This window comes from Passer montanus, unplaced genomic scaffold, assembly GCF_014805655.1.
Source record: "Passer montanus isolate IOZ18808 unplaced genomic scaffold, ASM1480565v1 scaffold154, whole genome shotgun sequence".
In the NCBI taxonomy this organism is placed as follows: Eukaryota; Metazoa; Chordata; class Aves; order Passeriformes; family Passeridae; genus Passer; species Passer montanus.
In genome coordinates, this window is record NW_024362494.1 from 437,256 (window position 1) to 459,093 (window position 21,838).

The 21,838-nt window shown below is 61.8% G+C and overlaps 2 protein-coding genes across 3 annotated transcripts; one reads left to right on the plus strand and one right to left on the minus strand.

The window, feature by feature from the left end:
* Positions 1-1,035: 1,035 nt before the first annotated feature.
* DCST1 (DC-STAMP domain containing 1) lies at positions 1,036-6,699 on the plus strand. The gene is made up of 16 exons (XM_039702243.1): positions 1,036-1,083; positions 1,581-1,655; positions 1,751-1,879; positions 1,961-2,100; positions 2,571-2,748; positions 2,876-3,019; positions 3,113-3,234; positions 3,313-3,467; positions 3,701-3,800; positions 3,894-3,989; positions 4,062-4,188; positions 4,304-4,420; positions 4,494-4,636; positions 4,710-4,823; positions 4,913-5,166; positions 6,655-6,699. Exons 2-15 carry the CDS (start codon positions 1,601-1,603, stop codon positions 5,162-5,164), a joined length of 1,872 nt encoding a protein of 623 aa, XP_039558177.1. The 5' UTR covers positions 1,036-1,083; positions 1,581-1,600; the 3' UTR covers positions 5,165-5,166; positions 6,655-6,699.
* A 1,540-nt stretch (positions 6,700-8,239) lies between these two features.
* Positions 8,240-21,572, minus strand: PEAR1 (platelet endothelial aggregation receptor 1). 2 transcript variants are annotated; one of them, XM_039702211.1, is made up of 23 exons: positions 21,453-21,572; positions 19,831-19,923; positions 19,638-19,742; positions 17,181-17,281; positions 17,007-17,099; positions 15,787-16,033; positions 15,590-15,704; positions 15,378-15,514; positions 14,802-15,014; positions 13,559-13,733; positions 12,848-12,968; positions 12,606-12,769; positions 12,414-12,516; positions 12,191-12,337; positions 11,984-12,112; positions 10,862-10,990; positions 10,569-10,784; positions 10,384-10,487; positions 10,189-10,300; positions 9,983-10,042; positions 9,266-9,454; positions 8,887-9,039; positions 8,240-8,806 (listed from the first exon to the last, which is right to left on the minus strand). In XM_039702211.1, exons 2-22 carry the CDS (start codon positions 19,920-19,922, stop codon positions 8,888-8,890), a joined length of 2,904 nt encoding a protein of 967 aa, XP_039558145.1. In that variant the 5' UTR covers position 19,923; positions 21,453-21,572; the 3' UTR covers positions 8,240-8,806; position 8,887. The 2 variants fall into 2 exon arrangements, with proteins under 2 accessions (XP_039558145.1, XP_039558144.1); XM_039702210.1 differs by having other exon boundaries at positions 8,240-9,039.
* Between the last annotated feature and the right edge of the window lie 266 nt (positions 21,573-21,838).

Sequence of the window (21,838 nt, forward strand, 5' to 3'; positions counted from 1 at the left end):
TATCCATATATCTGTATCTATATCTATCTTTGTATCTATATCTATATAATCTATATCAATCTATATCTATCTATTCTATCTTATTTTTTTTCTATATTATAAATTTTCTATGCAATTTTCCAATCCTTTTCCCACACACTGCACTGCTGTTCCCCAGCACTCGTCTTCCCACCTCCAGACATGACAACAGAACAATTAGAGCTAAGCAGTAGCCAGAGGATTTGTCAGCAGAAAAGTTATGTGAGATGTAGAAAGTAAGGACAAATAAATAGAATAATGCTCCTTAATTTGGAGATAATTTGGGGAAAACTTTGGGAGAAAATCGAGGACAAAAAATAGAAAATTTAGGACAAAAAATAGAAAAATAATAATAAAGAATATATATAATAACAAACAATAATAATAAACAATATTTATATAAATAATATATAAAGTATCGAAATACTGTATTAAATATATAAATAATAAATAATAAAAAATTATAATTTTCCAAAGTAAGGACAAATAAAACAAAGGTATTAATGCTTGGCCAGAATAACTCCCTAAGCTACAGAAAAGTCTATCTAGAGAGATATTAGGAAGTTATGAGCTTAATAAAGGAGCTCTGTGCATTGTGTTTTAATGCTCACAAACAGGTTTTGTATTTGAAATAAGCAAGCATTGTTTAACCAAAGGTACGTGTGCTTATAGTGGTTGGAGGGAACTACTGCCAATATGATTTTGCTTTGTGTGATTGGGTCAAAAAACTTTTAAAGTAAGTTGTAACATTAAATTCTTTATCTGCTGCCAAGGACATGAGCTGCTGGCATCTTCTCACTGTCATAACCTTGTAATGAGAGTGATGCTGGAAAATAATCAGCTGGAGATGTGTTCCCCAGCAGTCCTGTCCCTTTCGTTATTTTGTACATGAAAAACATTTTTTGTACATTTTGTACATTTTGTACATGTTGTGGCATTGCACAACGATGTGCTTGTTTCTGTTGAAGGGCTTTAGTAACTTTCTTAAGGGCTTTTTGGGCTTTAGGTGTGAGGGTTCTGGGAGATTGGATGTGGTAGTCTCTTCTTAAGAAGTTGATAAGTGGTGTAAGTTTATCATTGGTGATCTCTAAAAGTGGCCTGATCTAATTGATTGCTTTTAAATCCTGTAAATTGTTGACATTGGTTTTGAGTTGTATATTTTGTAGTTTGTTTGTTGTGTGATTTTTAATTTTAAATATTTCTATGGTGAGATTTTTTTTACTTTTGACGTAGAGACTTCTAATCTTGTATTCTGAAGTTCTGTAATTATGCTGCCACGAGTCTTTTGTATTTCTTTGTGTGTTGGTGCTCTAATGAGTAGATTATCTACATAAGGTGTAATTATTTTTTGCGGATGTCTCTTTTGAGCTGGAGAGAAGGTTTGTGTTACCAACTATTGGCAAATTGTTGGTGCGTTTTTAAGTCTTTGAGGAAGAATTATATATATAAATTGGAAGAATTATATATATATATATACACATTGGAAGAATTATATATATACATTGGAAGAATGGAAGAATTGGAACATCAGGAAGAATGAGGAACATTGTTGTGTGTTCCAGGGCTCTGCCACCTCCTCATCATGCCTCTGGACGTGTCAGAGACGCGGAAGCTCAATCTTACCTGGTGGCTGACCGGTGAGGATGGGGCAGGGAGGGGACAGAGGTGGGACCACCAGAAGCCCCGGGGGGTTCTCTGTGGGGCTGTGGACTCAGCTCTCTGCTCTGCACAGTCATGACTGCCCTGGGCTGGGCCACGTCCCCCCACTTTCGCTGTGCCAACCTGCTGATGGTGCCCAAGTTCCTGGGAAAGGAGGGTCGGCTCTACGTTGTCTCCTTTGTCTTCGCTGCCATCTACAACGGTAGGGTCCCCCCCTTATCCCTGTGTCCCCCGGTGGGCTCCTGGGAGCTGGTGGGCCCTGAGCCAGCCCTGCTGCCAGCAGGGCCCGTGGCCAACCTCTGGTACAACCTGATGGAGACGAAGCGCTCGATGGAGTGCGTGGTGGAGCTCCAGGTGAACCACACGGGAATTCTCTGGAAGGCATCTACAGCCCCCCTGCGCCAGGTCATGGAGCAGCTGGTGGTGAGGAGGGGTCTGGGGCAGGGGTCTTGGGGGGCTGGGGGAGCAGGATCAAGCCTCTGCCTATGGTTGTGTTCGAGGGTCCCAGGGTGAGGGAAGAGATGAGACTCTTGGCTTCATGTTTCTGAAGGCTGATTTATTATATTATGCTATTATATTAAAATGATATACTAAAACTATACTAAAAAGAATAGAGAGAAAGGATCCATCAGAAGTGTGGAAAGAAAAGGAAAGGAATGATAATAAAATCTTGTGACTGCTCACAGCCTCGACACAGGTGGCTGTGACTGGTCATCAAGTGAAAACAATTCACATGCTGGGTAAACAGTTCTCCAAATCACATTCCAAAGCAGCAAAACGTGGAGAAGCTGAAGCTTTCCAGCTTCTCAGGAGAAAAGATCCTGGCAAAAGGATTTTTCGTAAAATACGCGTGTGACATCTGCCTGTGTCTGTGTGTGTGTGTGCCCTGGCAGGAGAGCGCGGAGACGCTCAACTCCGAGATTCACAACGTCTCGCGAGCCTTCGTGGACCTGAACGAGCAGGTGGCCAACGACGAAGGCTACGACCTGAAGCAACGCCCAGGCACGGGCACAGAGAGAGCCCCCAGCACCCAGGAGCTCTACGCGACAAAGACCAAACTTCGCTGTGAAAGTGAGTGGGGTGGGCAGCGACTGGCAGCCACGTGGGGAGGGGGCTGCCCCAGATCCCACTGCTGTCCCCAGCTGGGAGCTGGGCCAGTGGGCTGCACAGGCAGCTGAGGGCTCCTTCTGCCCCCCAGCTGTGATCCAGATGGGCCTGGTGCGCTGCACATCACACTTCTACAGAATGTACAAGAAATGCATGGCACAAGTGAGGCTGCCCCTCTTCAACCACCTCATCTGCCTGCCCATGCAGTTCGGGTTCCTCTGCCACATGATCAAATGTAGGTGACCCTGACCCCATTCTCCCTTGGAGGGGCAGATCCAGTTCTGCCCTGCAGCCCCTGGCATGCACTGTCCCTGTGCCATCTCTGCAGTCATGAGGCGCTGGTGTGAGAAGAGGATCCCCGTGGATGGGAACTTTGGGCACACGTACGACCAGGTGAACGACTCCGTCAACAGCCTCAGCCAGGAGTTCAGCGCCAGCATCACCTACCAGGTGGGTGCCTGGGCACCCTATGGGTGCCCGTCCCTTGTACCCATGGCCCTGCCCTGCCCCATGGCCCCTCTGCCACAGGAGGAGCACCACAAGATGCTGGTGGGCGCCGAGGTGGCGGCGCAGCTGCGGGAGGACGTGACCTCGCAGCTGCGGCAGGAAGGCGCCCGCCTGGGCCTGGCCGTCTCCTTCTTCCGCCTGCTGCTGTCCTTCACCTTCCTCTTCGTCTTCTTCTCGTGAGCCTTGGGATGGTCAGGGGGTGGGGGTGACACCCCTGTGCCAGCTGCGGGGCACAGAGGGGTGGGGGCCTTCTTTGGCAGCCGGTCGGGGGGTGGGGGTGACACCCCTGTGCCAGTTGTGGGGTGCAGAGGGGTCAGGCAGAAGGTCTGAGGTGGGACATGAAGACAAGGGTGGTCCTGGGGGCTTCACCCAGTGCCTCCTTCACCCCAGACCTATCCTCTCCCACCAGGGCTTTCCACTACACCTATAAGTACTGTCACAAAATCGGCTTTGACAACTGCTACATCACCACCTATTTCCGCCAAATCGATGCCCGGCGCAGAGAGCAGGTTGGGCAGGGGGAAAGGGGTGCAGGGCAGCCCCGTCAGCCGCCGTGGGGTGTCCCAGAGGCTGCACTGAGACACCCCCTGCCCCTCACCCAGAACAAGCAGACGTTGCTGCCCCTGCTCAAGGAGGAGGCCTCGTCTTTCATCTTCCCGTGCAAGCCGGCCCTGCAGCGGCCTGAGCGGCTGCACATGGTGAGGGCTGGGGGTAATCAGGGGCTCAGAGCTGGGCACAGCAGGCTGTGACAGCTCCCCTGCTCCCTGCAGGTGATGGAGCTGCTCAGGTGCATCCCACTCCTGCTCTTCCTCCTCTTTGTCTGCGGCCTGGACCACTTCATCTTCACCGTTCTCAGCGTCATCCAGCATCATTCCTTCATCGAGTATTCCTACCAAAGTGAGCTCACGGCCCTGGAGGGCTGGCCCATGGTCCCACCCTGCCCCTCAGCAACGCAGGGACCCCCTCAGCCCTCCCAGCCCCTCCTCAGCCTCCCTATCCTGCCGCCCCACAGCCAGCCACCACTTGTCCGTGAACGTGATGGGCACATCCCTGATGGCACAGCTGCTGCGGGGCACCATCGGGGCCCTCAACACCTCCCACGACACCGAAGTGGAGACCTCCAACCTCGGTAAGCCCCTCGTGGATGGACCCCCCCAGCCAGGGGCTGCCCCAGGGGGCTGACAGCGGTGCCCTGTGCCCAGCCTGCCTGCCACAGCCCACGAGGATGACGAGGCAGCAGTACGTGAGCACCTGCCTGCCCCTGGGCGCGCTGGCCCTGCTCTGCCTGGCCCAGGTGTACCCGTTCCGCCTGCGCCGCGCCATCGCCGCCTTCTACTTCCCCAAGGTGAGCAGCCCGAGGGCCTGGGGGTGCCTTCTGAGGTGGGTTCTGCTGACCCTCACGCTCTTTGCTGGCACAGAGGGAGAAGACTCGAGTGCTGTTTTTGTACAACAAGCTGCTGCGACAGAGGAAGAACTTCTTGTACCTGCAGCGCGGGCGCGTGGCCCGGCAAGCCCGGCAGCCGCCCGAGCTGGTGAGTGGGGACAGGGACACGGGGTGCTGGGAGGGGTTGCCACTGTCCCCTGACCCCTGCAGCCCCACATGGGCCTGTCCTCGCTGCAGGGGACGGTGCTGCTGCGGTGGTGCCGCCGGCGCTGGCCCTGGCTGCGCCGCTGCTTGCGCCAGAAGTGCACCCTGTGTGGGACCCCCGAGACCCCCCAGCACCAGCCCTGCCCCAATCCCGACTGCTTTGCCCTCTACTGCGAGTTCTGCTGGAAGTTGATGTGGGCCACCTGCCTCGCCTGCGGCCCTGCAGACCCCGACCTCGCCCAGGAGAGCAGCGAGGATGAGGAGGAGGAGGGATATGCGGGATGAAGGTATTTGGGAATAAATGTTTCAATCCCACCCCCGTGCACGGTGTGAAGTGGGGTCTGGGGGTGTGTCTGCCAGAAGGATGCTGAAGGTGGGGTCTCGGCTGCACTGCTGAAGGTGGAGCACCTGCTGCTTTTGGAAATGTCAATTTTGAGTTAATAGCCTTTAACATTCCAGTCTCCCACATCTGAACCCCACCCTGCTCTTGGGCACGGGGACAGGCACCCACAGGGTGCCCAGGCACACCCCAAGTAGAGGATGCTGGCCCTGAATTCCAGGCTGGCGCTGTGTATGGAGCTGTTCACCTGGAGCTGCAGCCCCCTGGCATCTTCTCCTTGCAGCAGCAGTTCATGGCTGCAGGGATGGCGGGGGGTGATGGCAGCAGAGCTGGCATCCCCAGGCATCGCTGTGCCCCCCGAGGGTCAGGGCATGGCTCCCACACATCACCCTGGAGCACTGGCAGAGGAACCTGAGCTGCACGGGCAGGCAGAGCAGGTGGCTGATGAGGGGCACGGGCACTTCTGTCATGCAGGTGGCATAGCCAGGTGCTGGAAATGGTCTCTCAGTCGTAGCTGGGGGGCAGAAGCTCTCAGCTGCCTGTGCAGCCCCAGCCCCACTGGCCCAGATGCTGCTGGGGTGCCCTGTGGGGCTGGCACTGGGGCAGCCTCCCATGGCTGCCACCCCGCTCCCATCCAGGGGAAAAGGGAGGAGGTTGTTTTCAATTCTGTGCTGTAGTGAGAGGGATAATAATGGTGATCCAGAGGTCTGTGCAAATAGAACAGTAGTTATTGGCAACGAGTGAAGTGGCTTGGATTTGGCACTGAGTGAAACTTGCAAACAACATTATTAAAGAAAGGAGAAGGAAAGGAGGAAGAAAGAAAGAAAAAGGAAGGAAGGAAGGAAGGAAGGAAGGAAGGAAGGAAGGAAGGAAGGAAGGAACAGGAAAGGCAAGGCAAGGAAACGAAAGGCAAGGAAAGGAAAGGAAAGGAAACGAAAGGAAAGGAAAGGAAAGTAAAGGAAAGAGAAGAAAAGAAAAGAAAAGAAAAGAAAAGAAAAGAAAAGAAAAGAAAAGAAAAGAAAAGAACTCTGCCCTGTCTTAGGTCCCGTGGTGTGCTCACTCTCTCTGGCTGTGCTCCGCTGCTGGGATCACCCTTTTCCCCCCGAACGGAGCCTTTTAAAGCCCCTGAGCTGTGGCCGGGCAGATCTGAGATTTCACCCCCACACCCATAAACTCTCCCTTTCCCTCGGGCAGGGATGCAGGCCCGGCCTCAGCGAAGCCCCTCCTGCCCTTCCCAGGGCCGAATATTTGAGGCACTCCCATTTCATCTTCCAGTCCCACTCTGTGTCTCCAGACAGGTTGCCCAGCCCTGCTCTCTGCCCAGAGCAGTAAATAAATCAAATACCTCGCCCTGTGGTGAAAGAACCTGTTCTGGGACAACACCACCCCCCCGTGGCTCAGAGCCTTTAAATCTCCTTCCCGGGAATTCTTCCAGCTTGGTGAACAGAAGGAAGAGATGAGACAGAAGAGAGCAAGCGAGGAATTCTACAATGAATAACAGCAACGCCAATCCTTATAAATATAAATCCCACTGGCAGCATCACTCCTGTTTGCATCAGCCGTTTCCCCACCCTGGGAGCCCCAGGGGCTACGACAGCAGGACAATTCATGGTTCAGGACTCCATCCACCAAACCAGTCCATGACCAGAACGATCCCGAGGTTTGCTCAGCACTTTTGTTCACCTTGGCTTAGGCTTCTTCCATGGAAGCAGCAGCGTTGTGGACACAGCATTGCTGTGAAGTTTATTATCCCACATATCCCTGGTTCCTTTAATCACAGTGTTTCTAACTCTGGTGCATTCTGCAGTGTCATCTTCACAGCCTGCTGAAGCACGGGTTTCATTCTCCAGGAGCACATCTAGTCCTGTTGCTCACAGCGTGTACTTGCCAAGCTGAATTTCCCCCAGCCTGTTGGTGTCTCATTATTGCACTTCTGGCAGAGAAACCTGCTTCAAGCCCCAAAGTCATTCCGAAGGCAGAGTCACAGAATCATGGGATGGTTGGGGTTAGAAGGGACCTTAAAGCTCATCTCATTCCACCCCCTGTCATGGCAGGGACTTCTTCTGCCATTCCAGGGGGCTCCAAGCCCTGTCCAACCTGACCGTGGACATTTCCAGGGGTGGAGCAGCCACAACTGCTCTGGGCAACCCACCCCAGGGCTTCCCCACCCTCACAGGAAGAATTTCCAACCTAACCCTGCTCTCTGTCACCTTTCCTCCTTGTCCTGTCCCTCCAGTTCCCGATGAACCCCGGTCGGGGTTGGGTGTGGGACAAGGCAGGTCCCTGCTCCCACTGCTGGTCCACGGCAGGCCCAGCTGGGCTGTGCAGGGATTGTTCTCCTTCCCAGGGTGTGGGACAGGCTTTGCTGGGCTTTCTGGGCCCCCTGCTCCCTCCCAGGGTGCCCAGAACTTTCCATGGCATCACTGCTCCTTCCCAGTGGGATCTGATGGAGTTTCCAGAGCAGCGTGGACCCTCCCAGGAGCACCACGGCTTCTGCTGGGCTCTGCCCATGTCCACCCAGGCCCCTGCTCTATTTATTCTGAGTCAGCTGCAGATCTCCCCACGCTCTGCCCAGCCCACAGGAGCACCTGCACCCCCCAAAAGGCTCAGGGGGCTCCATCAGCAGAGCTCTGGGGGCTCTGCCAGCCTTTCTGCAGGCCAGATGATCCCATCTTCCCCCTGGGGCACTTCAGGGCTTCTCCCTTGCCTGGCCCACAGCTGAGCCCACCCTGACTCCTGGCACACCGTGGGCTCCATCAGCCTTTCCCTGTCCAACGGGCACTGCCATACTTGGAGTAGAACCCAAAAGCTTTTGTGTTCCCACCTCCTGCACACCCTGGAGCAAGCAGGGAGCTGGGGGGGGACCCACAGCGAGTTTGGGGACCTCACAAGTCTCCCCTTTCCTCCCACCACGGTGCCAGAGCCGTAGGGTTCCCTGGCACAGACAGTGCCACGCTGAGCATCCAACACCAAACACCGAATCCACACCAAACAAACACCAAATCCACATCAAACAAATGCCAAATCCACACCAAACACCCTTTATTCACCACCCGCTGGGACAGCAAGAACAGTCCCAGGGTACTCCAGTCCCCGCAGGGACCCTGTGTCCCCTCGTGGCTGGTCCCTCAGAGGTCCTTGAGGTCCCTCAGTGGTCCTTGAGGTCCTTCAGTGGTCCTTGAGGTCCCTCAGAGGTCCTTGAGGTCCTTCAGAGGTCCCTGAGGTGCCTCAGTGGTCCTAGAGGTCCCTCAGTGGTCCCTGAGATCCCTCAGTGGACCTTGGGGTCCCTCAGTGGTCCTTGGGGTCCCTCAGTGATCTTTGAGGTCCCTCAGTGATCTTTGAGGTCCCTCAGTGGTCCCTGGGGTCTCTCAGTGATCTTTGAGGTCCCTCCATGGTCCCTGAGGTCCCTCAGCGGTCCTTGGGGTCCCTCAGTGATCTTTGATGTCCCTCAGCGGTCCCTGAGGTCCCTCAGAGGTCCTTGGGGTCCCTCAGTGATCTTTGAGGTCCCTCAGCGGTCCCTGAGGTCTCTCAGAGGTCCTTGTGGTCCCTCAGAGGTCCTTGGGGTCCCTCAGTGGTCCCTGGGGTCCCTCAGCGGTCTTTGGGGTCTCTCAGTGAATCCCGAGGTCCCTCAGAGGCCCTTGGGGTCCCTCAGAGGTCCTTGGGGTCCCTCAGCGGTCCTTCCTGCGCAGCGGTGGGGACGGGGGGTAGTGGCGGGCAGGTGGCACGTCGTAGTGACTGGGGATGTGGCTGTTCTTGGGGGAGTCGTAGTGGCTGGGGGGGTCTCTGCTGGGGGGGCCTTCGGGCCCCTCAGGACAACTCTCTGTGGGGACAAGAGAAGGCTGCAAGGGGACACGTTCCCCCCAGGGTCATGAAGGCCCCGTCAGCGATGTCCCCCTGGGGACAGACAGCCCCTGTCCCCCCAGGGGCTGTCACCAAGGCTGTCTCCCTCCTGGGGCTGTGCACTCCCCTGCACTGGGGTTGTGACCGCACTGACCAGGGCCACCAGGGCCACCAGGGCCACCAGGGCAGGGGATGGCCAGCCGTACCCTCCTGTGGTGGCTCCTCGAGGATCCCGATCTCGGCGTAGGACATCTCCCGCTGCACAGGGGATTTCATCTCCATGTAGCTGCCCTCGTGGGCCTTGGCCGTGCCAGGGGGCAGCTCCTTGATGGTGGCGTAGGGGTTCTCGCTGGCCAGGGAGCTGGCGCTGGCCCTCAGCCCCTCCCAGGGGTGCTCTGGGGGAGAAGGAGTTGGGGGTCCCCCCATGGCAGGGAGCACAGGGAACAAGGAGCAGCTGTGTCTCAGGCAAGTCCCAGCCCCATCCTTTTCCTACCCCATCCCTGTCCCTTCCCCATCCTCATCCTAATCCAGTCCTGTTCCAACCACCCCCAAGCCCTGTCTCTTCCCCATCCCAACCCATCCCTGTCCTCCCTAAATCCCATCCCATGGATCCCATCCCATCCCAATCCCAATCCCAATTCCATCCCTAACCCAAACCTTTTTCCAACCCTTTTCCCATACCTGTCCCTTCCCCATCCCCATCCTAATCCAGTCCTGTTCCAACCCACCCCCATCCCATCCCATTCCAATCCCTATCCCAATCCCAATCCCAATCCCTCCCCTCCCATCCCAATCCCAGTCCCATCCCAATCCCAATCCCTTATCCAACCCAACCCCAAACCTTTTCCCATACCTGCCCCAGTCCCAGTTTATCCCTTCCCCATCCCATCCCCGTGTGTTCCCTCTCTCCACCCCGCTCCCACCTTTGCTGTCACCCTTCCTCAGGCCGTGGCTGTAGGTGTAGCTCCTGTCCAGCTGCCTCCCTGTTGAGAGGGCACATTTGGGGTCTCCTCTGCTTCATCCTCCCCCCCCAGCATGAAAGTTCTCCAGCCCCTTCCCAGGGGATCCTGAGCAGGGGGGACTCAAGCGCCCACCCCCCTCTGGATGTGCCCCTGCACCTCGTCCTTACCCCTGGTGCCCAGGGCTGATGCCCCGAGGTGTTTCCAGTCAGGAGGCAGCGTGGCATTGCCTTCGGGGCTGTAGGGCCTCTCCATGCCAGGGAAGAGCTGGGTGCCAGGCACCTGGAGCCCACAAAGGGGACGGGTTGGCCTCGAAGGTGGCGGCAGTGGTGCCCCATGCTGCCCTGTGCCACAGGCTGCCGTACCTTGAGGGAGCTGGCTCTGTCCTGGGGGGCTGGCAGCGGGCACTGGGACAGCGTGTGGTAGCTGGGGTTGGAGTAGTAGTGGGCATGGTGGCTGGGGGGTACATCTGGAGGGACACGAGTGCTGCCTGAGGTGCTGGCAGAGGGCCACCAGGGCTGGGGCCGCCCCGCCAGCACGCTGCACTGACCTGGCACCATGTAGTCTGAGGTGTCCGTCTGTCCTGCCCGGTAGGCCACGGCCAGGTGCCGCCGCTCCTTGTCCTTCTGCCAGCGGTGCCAGCACAGCGTTGTGACCACCACAGCCACCAGCAGCGCCACCAGGGCCACCAGGGCCAGCACCACGCCCAGGGGGCTGGAGGCCGCAGGGGGGGCTGGCTCGATGGTGTAGGGCAGGTCAGGATCTCCTGGTGGGGAGGGGAGGAGTGTCAGTCCCTAGGGTGGGGGAGGCACCCTGGGGACCCCCCGCCCCGCCCCCGCTCACCAGCCTCACAGCGGGGCCCAGCCGTGCCTGGGGCGCAGGGACACGTCCCGTTGGTGGGGTCACAGGTGGCGTTGTGGGGACAGCGGCAGAGCTGGTCACACTGGAGCCCAAAGGTCCCGGGGGCACAGGCTGGGGACACAGCGGTACCCTACAGCTCCACACTGGGACCACAAGTGGTCCAATAGCTCCATACTGGGACCAGTCAGCCACGAGGTGGTCCCATAGCTCCATACTGGGACCAGTCAGTCACAGGGTGGTCCAATAGCCCCATACTGGGGCCACAAGTGGTCCCATAGCTTCCATACTGGGACCGTCAGCCACGAGGTGGTCCAATAGCCCCATACTGGGGCCACAAGTGGTCCCATAGCTCCATACTGGGACCAGTCAGCCACGAGGTGGTCCCATAGCTCCATACTGGGACCAGTCAGCCACAAGCTGGTGCAATAGCCCCATACTGGGACCACAAGGTGGTCCAATAACTCCATACTGGGACCAGAATGTGGTCCAATAGTCCCTTACTGGGACCAGTCAGCCACAGGGTGGTCCAACAGCCTCATACTGGAACCAGTGAGGCACAAGCTGGTGCAATAGCCCCATACTGGCACTACAAGGTGGTCCAATAGTCCCATACTGGGACCAGTCAGTCACAAGCCATTCCTATAGTCCCACACCGGGACCAGTGAGGCACAAGCTGGTCCAACGGCCTCATACTGGGACCAGCCAGCCACGAGGTGGTCCAACAGCCTCATACTGGGACCAGTTAGCCACAAGCTGGTGCAATAGCCCCATACTGGGACCACAAGTGGTCCAATAGGCCCATACTGGGACCAGTCAGTCACAAGCCATTCCTATAGTCCCACACCGGGACCAGTGAGGCACAAGCTGGTCCAATGGCCTCATACTGGGACCAGTCAGTCACAAGCCAGTCCAATAGCCCCATACTGGGACCAGCCAGCCACAGGGTGGCCAGGACCATGGAGGTCACAGGGGCCTGCATGGCTCCACACTGCCCAGGCCAGAAGCACGCAGGGGTCACCCAGGCGGCCACGGGCAGGTCTCTCTTGCTCCCCCCATCTGAACCAAGGGCACCTCGCCCCCCACTCCCGCTGACCCCCCACTCACGCAGGGAGCAGCGGGGGCCGCGCCAGCCGGGGCTGCAGAGGCAGGAGCCGTTGGTGGGGTGGCAGGAGGAGCCGTTGGCGCAGGAGCAGCTCAGCGAGCAGCGCTTGCCGTAGCGGCCGGCGGGACAGGCTGGGGACAGAGGAACGAGCTCGGCCTCGATCCCCAAGGATCGGGAGCCACCTGGGCGTTTGGGGGGTGCTGACTCACGGCGCTGGCAGCTGGGCCCGCGGTAGCCCGGGGTGCAGCTGCAGGACCCGTCCTGGGGGGAGCAGGAGGCTCCGTTGCGGCAGGAGCAGGACATGCGGCAGCCGCGGCCCCAGGAGCCCTGCGGGCAGCCCTGCTTGCACTGCCGCCCTGCAGGGAGGGGGAGAGGTGAAGCTCATGGCTCAGGGCACACCGGGGTGCCCCCAGCGCCTGGTGTCCCCTTTACCTGTCCAGCCGGGCAGGCAGTGGCACTCTCCTGTCACGGGGTCACAGCCGTCGGCGTGGGCACACACGCAGCGCTCCCCACAGCCCGCCCCAAACGTCCCGTTCTGCAGCACGGGGACAGGCTGGCACTCAGCACGGGCTGCTGGCACCAAAGCCCGCTGCCAGCAGCAGCGGCACAGGCGGCAGCACTCACCGGGCAGGGCTGCAGGCAGCGAGGGCCCTGCCAGCCCGGCGGGCAGTGGCAGCTCCCGCTCTGGGGGTCGCAGGACGCGCCGTGGGCGCAGTCACAGCTCCGGTTGCAGCCGGGACCCCAAACACCAGCAGGACACGGCAGGGAGCAGTCAGGGCCGTGCCAGCCTGTGGGATGGCATGAGGGGACAGTGGGGTGGGTGTGGGGATGGGGACAGGGACCCCCAGGAGCCGGTGTGTGCCCACCTTCCTTGCAGAAGCAGGAGCCGTCGAGCGGGGAGCAGGCGAGGGCGTGCTGGCAGGAGCAGCGCCCCGAGCAGTTCATGCCAAAGGAGTTGGGGGGGCACAGGGAGGAGCAGTGCTCGTCCTGGGTGTGGGGACCAAGAATTCAGGACAGACGGAACCCCTGCCCAGGGCTGGGGAAAGCACCCACGTGTCTGGGGGTAACCACAACCCCAAAATCCCCAAGCTCTCCCCAGCATTGCTCAGATCCCCAAACTGTCCCCCAAAGATGCCCAGACCCTGAAACTGCCCTCAGAGATAACCAGACCCCCAATCCATCCCTGAGGATGCTCAGATTCCCATATCTCCCCTAGGGATGATGCCCAGACCCCCCTGTTTCCCTCAGGGATGCCCAGACCCCCCCATTTCCCCCAGGGACATCCACACCTCATTTCCTTCAGGGATGCCCAGACCTCCTCATTTCCCCCAGAGATGCCCAGACCCCACTGTTTCCCCCAGGGACGCCCAGACTCCCCTGTTTCCCCCATGGATGCCCAGAACCCTCTGTTTCCCCCCATGGATGCCCAGACTCCCCTGTTTCCCCCCGGGGTGCCCAGACCCCATGCTTGCCCACCCTCCAAACCACCCAGACACCCCCACTGCCCCCAGACCTATCCAGAGCCCCCATGACCCCTCCGGCACCACCCAGCCCCCCCTCTCCCCCACGCCCCTCACCGTGTAGCCGGGGGGGCAGTGGCAGTGCCCGGTGGTCCCATCGCAGACCCCCCCGTGGAGGCAGAGGCAGCTCTGCAGGCAGCCGGGCCCGAAGTAGCCAGGGGGGCAGCTCTCATTGCAGTGGAGCCCAGCCCAGCCCGGGAGGCAGAGGCACTCCCCCAGCATCGGGTGGCAGCTGGGGGCACACGCTCAGAACCCCAGTGCCCCCAGTACAGGGCACTGGGGGTGCTGGGGAGGGGCTTTGCCAACGGGGGAGCACAAAACTCCTGCCCCGGGTGGGGGTTGGAGGGTTCCTGGTCATGTAGCCGGTGCCAGGGTGGGCGAGGGTGTGGGGGCGTCGTGTGGGGAGGGAGGGGAAGGTGAGGTTGGAGCAGAGGGAGGTGAGGGTGGTGGGAGAGGGGAGGATGGTGGGAGGAGCTGGGTGGGATTGGGGTGCTGGGGTGGGATGGAGATACCAGAATGGGATGGGGATGCTGGGGTGGGATGGGGATGCTGGGTTGGGATGGGGATTTTGGAGTGGGATTGGGGTGCCAGGATGGGATGGGGGTGTTGAGGTGGGATGGGGGATGTTGGAGTGGGATGGAGATACCAGAATGGGATGGGGATGCTGGGGTGGGATGGGGATTTCGGAGTGGGATTGGACTGCCAGGATGGGCTGGGAGTGTTGGGGTGGGCTGGGGATATTGGGGTGGGATTGGAGTTCCAGGATGGGATGAGGATGTTGGGGTGGGCGGGCTGGGGGTGTTGAGGTGGGATGGAGGAGCTGGGGTGCAGTGGGGATGTTGGGGTGGGATTGGGGTACCAGGACGGGATAGGGGTTTTGGTGTGAGATGGGGATGCTGGGGTTGGGATGGGAATGTTGGGGTGGGACGGGAAGGCCAGGGTGGGACTGGGGTGTTGGGATGGGATGGGGATGCTGGGGTGGGATGGGAATGCCGGGATGGAATGGGGGTACCAGGATGGAATGGGGGTACAAGTGTGGGCTGGGGATGCCAGGATGGGCTGGAAATGCCGGGGTGAGATGGGGATCCCAGGGTATGATGGAGATCTCAGGGTGGGCTGGGGATGCCAGGATGAGATGGGAATGCCAGGATGGGCTGGGGATGCCAGGAAGGGCTGGGGATGCCAGGGTGGGCTGGGGATGCCAGGGTGGGCTAGGAATGCCAGGAAGGGCTGGGGATGCCAGGAAGGGCTGGGGATGCCAGGAAGGGCTGGGGATGCCAGGAAGGGCTGGCCCCAGTACCTGAGGCTGTGCTGGGGGTGGCACAGGCAGCGGCTCTCGCAGTGCAGCCCGAAGAGGCCGGGCAGGCAGTGCCGCTCCTCGCAGCGGCTGCCCTGGAAGCCAGCCTGGCACAGGCAGCCCCCGTCCACGTGGAAGCACTGCCCCCCGTTGGCACAGTCACAGCTCTCCCGGCAGTCCTGCCCGTAGCGCCCCACTGGGCACCTCTCCTGGCACCTGCGTGGGGGGCAGAGGGGGTGACACAGCCCTGGGATCCCCCCTAGCCCCGAGCTAGGCCACCCAGCTCACTGCGTGCCACCGGGGGAGCTGGGGGTGCCCGGCCTGCATGGAGACCTGGTCCTGGCAGCACTGGGTTGTGGTGGCCTTGTCCCTTGTCCCCTGTCCCTGGATGCCCCTTCCTGTGCACCCCCATCTCCACCTGCTCCCAGACCATGGACCCCCACCCCAAAAACGCCCTGTCCCCAAGTGTCCCCTCGCCCTGCCCCCATTCCCCTCCCCACCACCCCTGCCAGGACCTGCCCACCCCCCAGGCCCCCTGTGCCCCTCCTTTCCCCAGCCCGTGCCCAGTTTTGCCCTCACAGCTCTCCGGTGAAGCCAGGGCTGCACTGGCACTGTCCCCCGAGGGGGTCACAGTGCCCCCCGTTGTGGCAGCGACACTCGCCCTGGCAGCCGGGCCCGAAGCGCCCGGGGGGGCACGGCACGGAGCAGATCTCCCCCTGCAAAGGAGCACCGGGGTCAGCGGGGGAAACTGAGGCAGAGGCCACGCTCGGAGCGGGGCACAGCCCACCTACCATCCATCCGTGAGGGCACACGCAGGTGCTGCTGCTGGAGGGGTGGCAGATGCCCCCGTTCTGGCAGGGACAGGGGGTGGCACAGGTCATCCCCTCAGGGCAGGGCACCTCGCAGCTGTGGGGGGTGAGGGGTGAGCAGGACCCTGCCTGGGGCTGGCAGAGGAGGGGAGGGCACGGAGGGAGGGGTCCCAACTCACAGGGGGCCGCTCAGCCCCGGTGGGCAGAGGCAGGCGCCGGTGGAGGCGTTGCAGGGGGCCTGGTGGTGGCAGGGGCAGGGCAGGTGACAGCTCTGCCCGTAGGTGCCAGGCGGGCACGGCTGGCTGCACAGGGGGTCGGCGAAGCCGGGGGGACAGGAGCAGACCCCACTCAGGGGGTCACAGGGGGCCCCATGGTGGCAGGGGCAGCGCTGCCCACAGCCCGGCCCCCAGAAATGCTCATCGCACTCTGCGTGGGGGAGAGCAGAGGAACTTCCTGTTCCATCCTGTCCCATCCCATCAATCCCATCCTATCCCATCCCATCCCATCCCATCCCATCAATCCCATCCCATCCCATCCCATCCCATCAATCCCATCCCATCCCATCCCATCCCATCAATCCCATCCCATCCCATCCCATCCCATCCCATCCCATCCCATCCCATCCCATCCATCCCCATGGCATTGCCAACCCTCCATCCATGCCCATTCGTTCCCCATCTTGTCCCCATGCCATGCCATCCTCCCCAGCCCATGCTCATCCTGTGTCCATTCCCATCATGTCCTTTTCCTATCTTCATCCACATCCCAATCCCATCCTCACCCCATCTCTACCCCTACCCCATTCCCATCCACCCTATCCCTGCTCCCATCCCCTCTTCCTCCCCATCCCAATCCATCCCGATCTCCATCCCCATTCCAACCCATTTTATCCCATCCCATTTTATCCCATCCCATTTTATCCCATCCCATTTTATCCCATCCCATTTTATCCCATCCCATTTTATCCCATCCCATCCCATCCCATCCCATCCCATCCCATCCCATCCCATTCTCCATCCCCATTCCTCCCCATCCCAATCCATCCCAATCTCCATCCCCTTTCCAACCCATTTTATCCCATCCCATTTTATCCCATCCCATCCCATCCCACCAAATCCCATTCTCCATCCCCATTCCTCCCCATCCCGCTCTCCATCCCCACCCCAACCCATCCCCATCCCATGTCCATCCCATTCTCTTCCCACCCAACACCATTCCCACCCCCATCTCCACCCCATCCCCATTCCCATTCCATGCACCCCCAATCCCATCCCATCCCCATTAACCCCTTGGGTGCCCCACCGTGGCTGCCCAGCCCTCCAGGGAAGCCCGCTGCCCCATCTGCCACCCCCGGCGGGGGTGCCCACCCCAGCTGTGCCCAGCTGTGCCCAGCCCTCACCGCTGGAGCAGCTGGGGCCGCGCCAGCCCGGCTCGCACTGGCACAGCTCGGGAGCCACGCAGCGGCCGTGGACGCACTCCTGGCTGCAGTGAGCTGGGGGGACACGGAGCGTCCTCAGGGAGCTCTGGGGACACCCAGAGCCCCAGGGCCCCCCCGAGCCCCGGCCCCACTCACGGACACAGGAGCCGCGGCTCTCGTAGTAGCCCTGGCAGCACTGGTAGCGCCGCCGGTAGTCGGTGCGGACGGCCTGGCGGTACTCGGTGCGGTACACCACCCTGCGCCGCCAGGGGACACCGTGACCGTGGGGACACGCTGCGCTGGGACAGCTCTGACAGCCCCCCTGTCCCCCCAGGGCTTGGGGACATCCTGACTGGGACAGCCCTGCCAGCCCCCCTGCCCTTGGGGACACCCTAAACTGGGACAGCCCTGCCAGCCCCCCTGCCCTTGGGGACACCCTAAACTGGGACAGCCCTCCCCGCTTCCCTGGCCTTGGGGACACCCTAAACTGGGACAGCCCTGCCAGCCCCCCTAACCCCCCTGCCTTTGGGGACACCCTGCACTGGGACAGCCCTGCCAGCTTCCCTGGCCTTGGGGACACGCTGCGCTGGGACAGCCCTCCCAGACCCCCTGTCCCCCCAGGGCTTGGGGACACCCTGCACTGGGACAGCCCTCCCACACCCTATGTCCCTCCTGCCCTTGGGGACATCCTGCACTGGGACAGCCCCCCCAGCCACCCTGTCCTCCCAGGGCTTGGGGACATGCTGGGTTGGGACAGTCCTCCTAGCCCCCCTGTCCCCCCTGCCCTTGATGACACCCTGAACTGGGACAGCCCTGCCAGCCTCCCTGGCCTTGGGCACAGCCCCCCTCCAGTCCTCCCAGGGCTTGGGGACATGCTCTGCTGGGACAGCCCTCCCAGCCACCCTGCCCTTGGGGACACCCTGCGCTCAGACAGCTCTCCCTGGCCCCCTGGCCCTCCTGCCCTTGGGGACACACTGTGCTGGGACAGCCCTCCCAGATCCCCTGTCCCCCCAGGGCTGGGGGACACCCCTCCCTGGGACAGCCCTGCCAGCCCCCACTGTCCTTGGGGACACACTGCGCTGGGACAGCCCTCCCCGCTTCCCTGTCCTTGGGGACACGCTGCGCTGGGACAGCCCCCCCAGCCACCCTGTCCCTCCAGGGCTTGGGGACACCCTGAACTGGGACAGCATTCCCTGACCCCACATCCCTCCTGGCCTTGGGGACACCCCTCCCTGGGATAGCCCTCCCAGCCCCCCGTCCCTCTTGCCCTTGGGGACACCCTGAACTGGGACAGCCCTGACAGACCCCCTCCTGTCCCCCCTGCCCTTGGGGACACCCTGCACTGGGACAGCCCTCCCACACCCTATGTCCCTCCTGCCCTTGGGGACATCCTGCACTGGGACAGCCCCCCCAGCCACCCTGTCCTCCCAGGGCTTGGGGACATGCTGGGTTGGGACAGTCCTCCTAGCCCCCCTGTCCCCCCTGCCCTTGACGACACCCTGAACTGGGACAGCCCTGCCAGCCTCCCTGGCCTTGGGCACAGCCCCCCTCCAGTCCTCCCAGGGCTTGGGGACATGCTCTGCTGGGACAGCCCTCCCAGCCACCCTGCCCTTGGGGACACCCTGCGCTCAGACAGCTCTCCCTGGCCCCCTGTCCCTCCTGCCCTTGGGGACACGCTGTGCTGGGACAGCCCTCCCAGACCCCCTGTCCCCCCAGGGCTGGGGGACACCCCTCCCTGGGACAGCCCTGCCAGCCCCCACTGTCCTTGGGGACACACTGCGCTGGGACAGCCCTCCCCGCTTCCCTGTCCTTGGGGACACGCTGCGCTGGGACAGCCCCCCCAGCCACCCTGTCCCTCCAGGGCTTGGGGACACCCTGAACTGGGACAGCATTCCCTGACCCCACATCCCTCCTGGCCTTGGGGACACCCCTCCCTGGGATAGCCCTCCCAGCCCCCCGTCCCTCTTGCCCTTGGGGACACCCTGAACTGGGACAGCCCTGACAGACCCCCTCCTGTCCCCCCTGCCCTTGGGGACACCCTGAACTGGGACAGCCCTCTCAGCCCCCCTGCCCTTGGGGACACCCTGAACTGGGAGAGCCCCCAGCCCCTCTCCAGTCCCCCCAGGGCTTGGGGACATGCTGTGCTGGGATAATCCCCCTTCAGCTCCCCATGGCCCCTTGGCACGGCCCTCCTCCAGCTCCCGCCTTGGGGACAGACCCTCTGCAGCCCCTCCATGAGCTTGGGGACACTGACAGTGGGACAGCCCCCCTGAGCTTGGGGTAGGCCCCTCCAGCCCTTCCCCCAGCCCCCTCACTGTCCTTGTCCCAGCCTGGGGTGGGACATTCCCCCTGCAGCCCCCCACGGCCCTGGGGACACCCTGGGGTGGGACAGTCCTTCTGCAGCCCCCCACAGCTCTGGGGACACCCTGGGGTGGGACATTCCCCCTGCAGCCCCTCACAGCCCTGGGGACACCCTGGGGTGGGACATTCCCCCTGCAGCCCCCCACGGCCCTGGGGACACCCTGGGGTGGGACATTCCCCCTGCAGCCCCCCACAGCCCTGGGGACACCCTGCGGTCCCCGAGGGGCTCTGGGGAGCTGGGGGGGCTCCCACCTCTGCTGCGGGCAGGGCAGGGGGAGGCCCAGCCCCCCGGGGCAGGGCTCGCTGGAGGACACCACGTGCGCTTTGGTGTAGGATTCCTTCGCCGGCGCCGTGAAGCTGCGGGTGGGGGGAATTCGGGGTGACTGCGGGTCCTGGGAGACCCCACCGCTGTGGCTGTCCCCCTCCCCTGTCCCCTCAGTCCTACCTCTCCCAGTAGCTGCAGACGTTGGGGTCTCCGGGCCGGAGGGCAGCCAGGAGCCCGGCGTGCAGCGCCAGCACCGCGGCGCGCAGCAGCATCCTGCACGGACAGACCACGGCTGCACCCCTGCCTCCGCACATTCCCGCTCCCCACCCACCGCCCCCGGCCCCAGCTCCGCATCCGACCTCCCTGCAGGGCTGGCTTTGCATTCCTCCAGCCCCAAAACCAGCCCCGGCCCCGCTGCTCCCTGAGCAACGGCCTGTGCCAAGGGGAAACTGAGGCACGGCCGCTCAGCAGCCTGGGTGGCCCCACCAGCTTCATCCCAGCATCCTGAGACAGCCCAGGGCACATCTGGAGCATCACCCCGAGCTCTCCTGGGGACCCCACGCTAAGGGGGGAGCCCGGGGTGCCAGGGTGGGGCCGGGCACGGCGCCTCCCGCCCCTGGCACGGCGCCGCGTGGCCCCACTTCAACTCGCTCTGTGTCTATTCCCAGCTGACTTTCCTGGATCCAGCAGCTTCTTGCTCAACCCAGAGAGGGTCCGGCTCTGCCGGGGCGGCTCTGGGAGCGATTCCAGCCGGGGGCCGGGCTGGGAGGGCGGGCGAGCCCCGGGCCCGCCGTGCCGGGAGCGCTGTTTACCGGGATGAGCGTTTCGGGGCAGGACTGCCGTGTGCCAAGGAGGAAACAGAGGTTTCCTGGTCAGCACAGCTGGATTTGCCGGGGCTTCCTCGCGGCTCCGGCCATAGGACACCCCAAAGGCGCTCGCTGGGCTCATCCTCCCCCTCAGCAGAGCCCGCGCTGCGTTTTGGGGCCAGAGCATCCGGTTTGGGGTGGAAAAACTGGCAGTGGGAAAGTTCCCCCCCATTTCCCTTCAACTCCCGGCAGTGAGGAATTAATCGCTCATCCGCTGCCAAAATTCCCTCCCGTGGAGGGCCAGGGGAGCCCCGAGCTCATCCCCAGCCTCATCCCCCTCTTCCAGCAACGTGGGGGGACCAGGGGGGTCCCAGCATTGCTGGGAAAAACAGGAACCACGGGGAGATGCTGGCAGGAAAAGCAAGGAGTCACCAAAACGTGCCGGCACGTCCCATCTGCCCCTCACCGCGGGGCTCAGCCCCCCCAAAACACCAAGAGACACCCCCAGACCCAGCGCTCCCCTCCCCACTGACATCTCTAAGAGCCCCGCGGGTGGGATGAGGAGCATCCCAGGGTGATGGGGCTGAAAGGAGCGTGCGGGCTGCGGGCAGGGGAGCTGCCGTGCCCTGTCCCTGCGGGGGACGCGGCGGTGGCCGCCCCACGGCCGCTATCTGTGCCCCGGCGCTTCCTCTGCCGCAGCGCGGGGCCTGACGCGCTTCCTCGGCGGACCCGCAGGGATGGGGCTGGGCGGGGGCGAGGGGGGCACGGCTGCAGGCCAGGGGCAGCTTTGGGGTGTCGCAGCACTGCCCCACGCCCCACCCGCTGTCCCCAAGCCACCAGCGTCCCCTCACCTTGGAACCTGCACCATCCCGTGCCCCACCCCGGGGCGCTGGCACGCAGTGACCGGCCTGTCCCCCTCCCACAGCGCCCAGCAGGGGACGGTGCCACCCGCCCAAGGCAGCCCCAGGTGCCCCGGGAGGGGACGGTGGCACTCACCTGGCCGGGGGCCGCGGGGACAGGCAGGGTCAGGGCGCAGCGGCCCCGCCACGGGGCTGGCCCGGCCGGCCGGGATGGCGCAGCGCGGCCGTCGGAAGCGGAGGGAGGGCTGGAGCTGCTCTCAGGAAGTTTGGACGTAGAGTCAACTACGGAAAAGGGAAAAAAATAAAAAAAAATCCCCTTAATTATTTTTTTTTTTTTTTTTTTTTTTCTCCTCTGTCCGGAAAGCAGAGGGTTTTGGCAGAGCAGCACCGCCGGCACTGCTCTCACAGAGCCCTGGATGGGGAGGGGTCTGTGGGGACATCCTGGGGCAGCCCCTCAGCGGGGTGCTGGTGCTGCAGGGTGTCCCCTTCCCCAGGGCTCTGTGGCACCCATGGGTGCAGGGC

Coding starts and splice junctions, on each gene's coding strand:
- DCST1 (XM_039702243.1), top strand. CDS start 1,601: ATGCCTCTGGACGTGTCAGAGACGCGGAAGCTCAATCTTACCTGGTGG. Junction 2,749..2,875: donor GACCAAACTTCGCTGTGAAA/GTGAGTGGGGTG, acceptor TCTGCCCCCCAG/CTGTGATCCAGATGGGCCTG. Junction 3,235..3,312: donor GCGCCAGCATCACCTACCAG/GTGGGTGCCTGG, acceptor CCTCTGCCACAG/GAGGAGCACCACAAGATGCT.
- PEAR1 (XM_039702211.1), bottom strand. CDS start 19,922: ATGCTGCTGCGCGCCGCGGTGCTGGCGCTGCACGCCGGGCTCCTGGCT. Junction 15,705..15,786: donor CCGGGGCTGAGCGGCCCCCT/GTGAGTTGGGAC, acceptor CACCCCCCACAG/CTGCGAGGTGCCCTGCCCTG. Junction 10,301..10,383: donor ACAGAGCCAGCTCCCTCAAG/GTACGGCAGCCT, acceptor TGTGGGCTCCAG/GTGCCTGGCACCCAGCTCTT.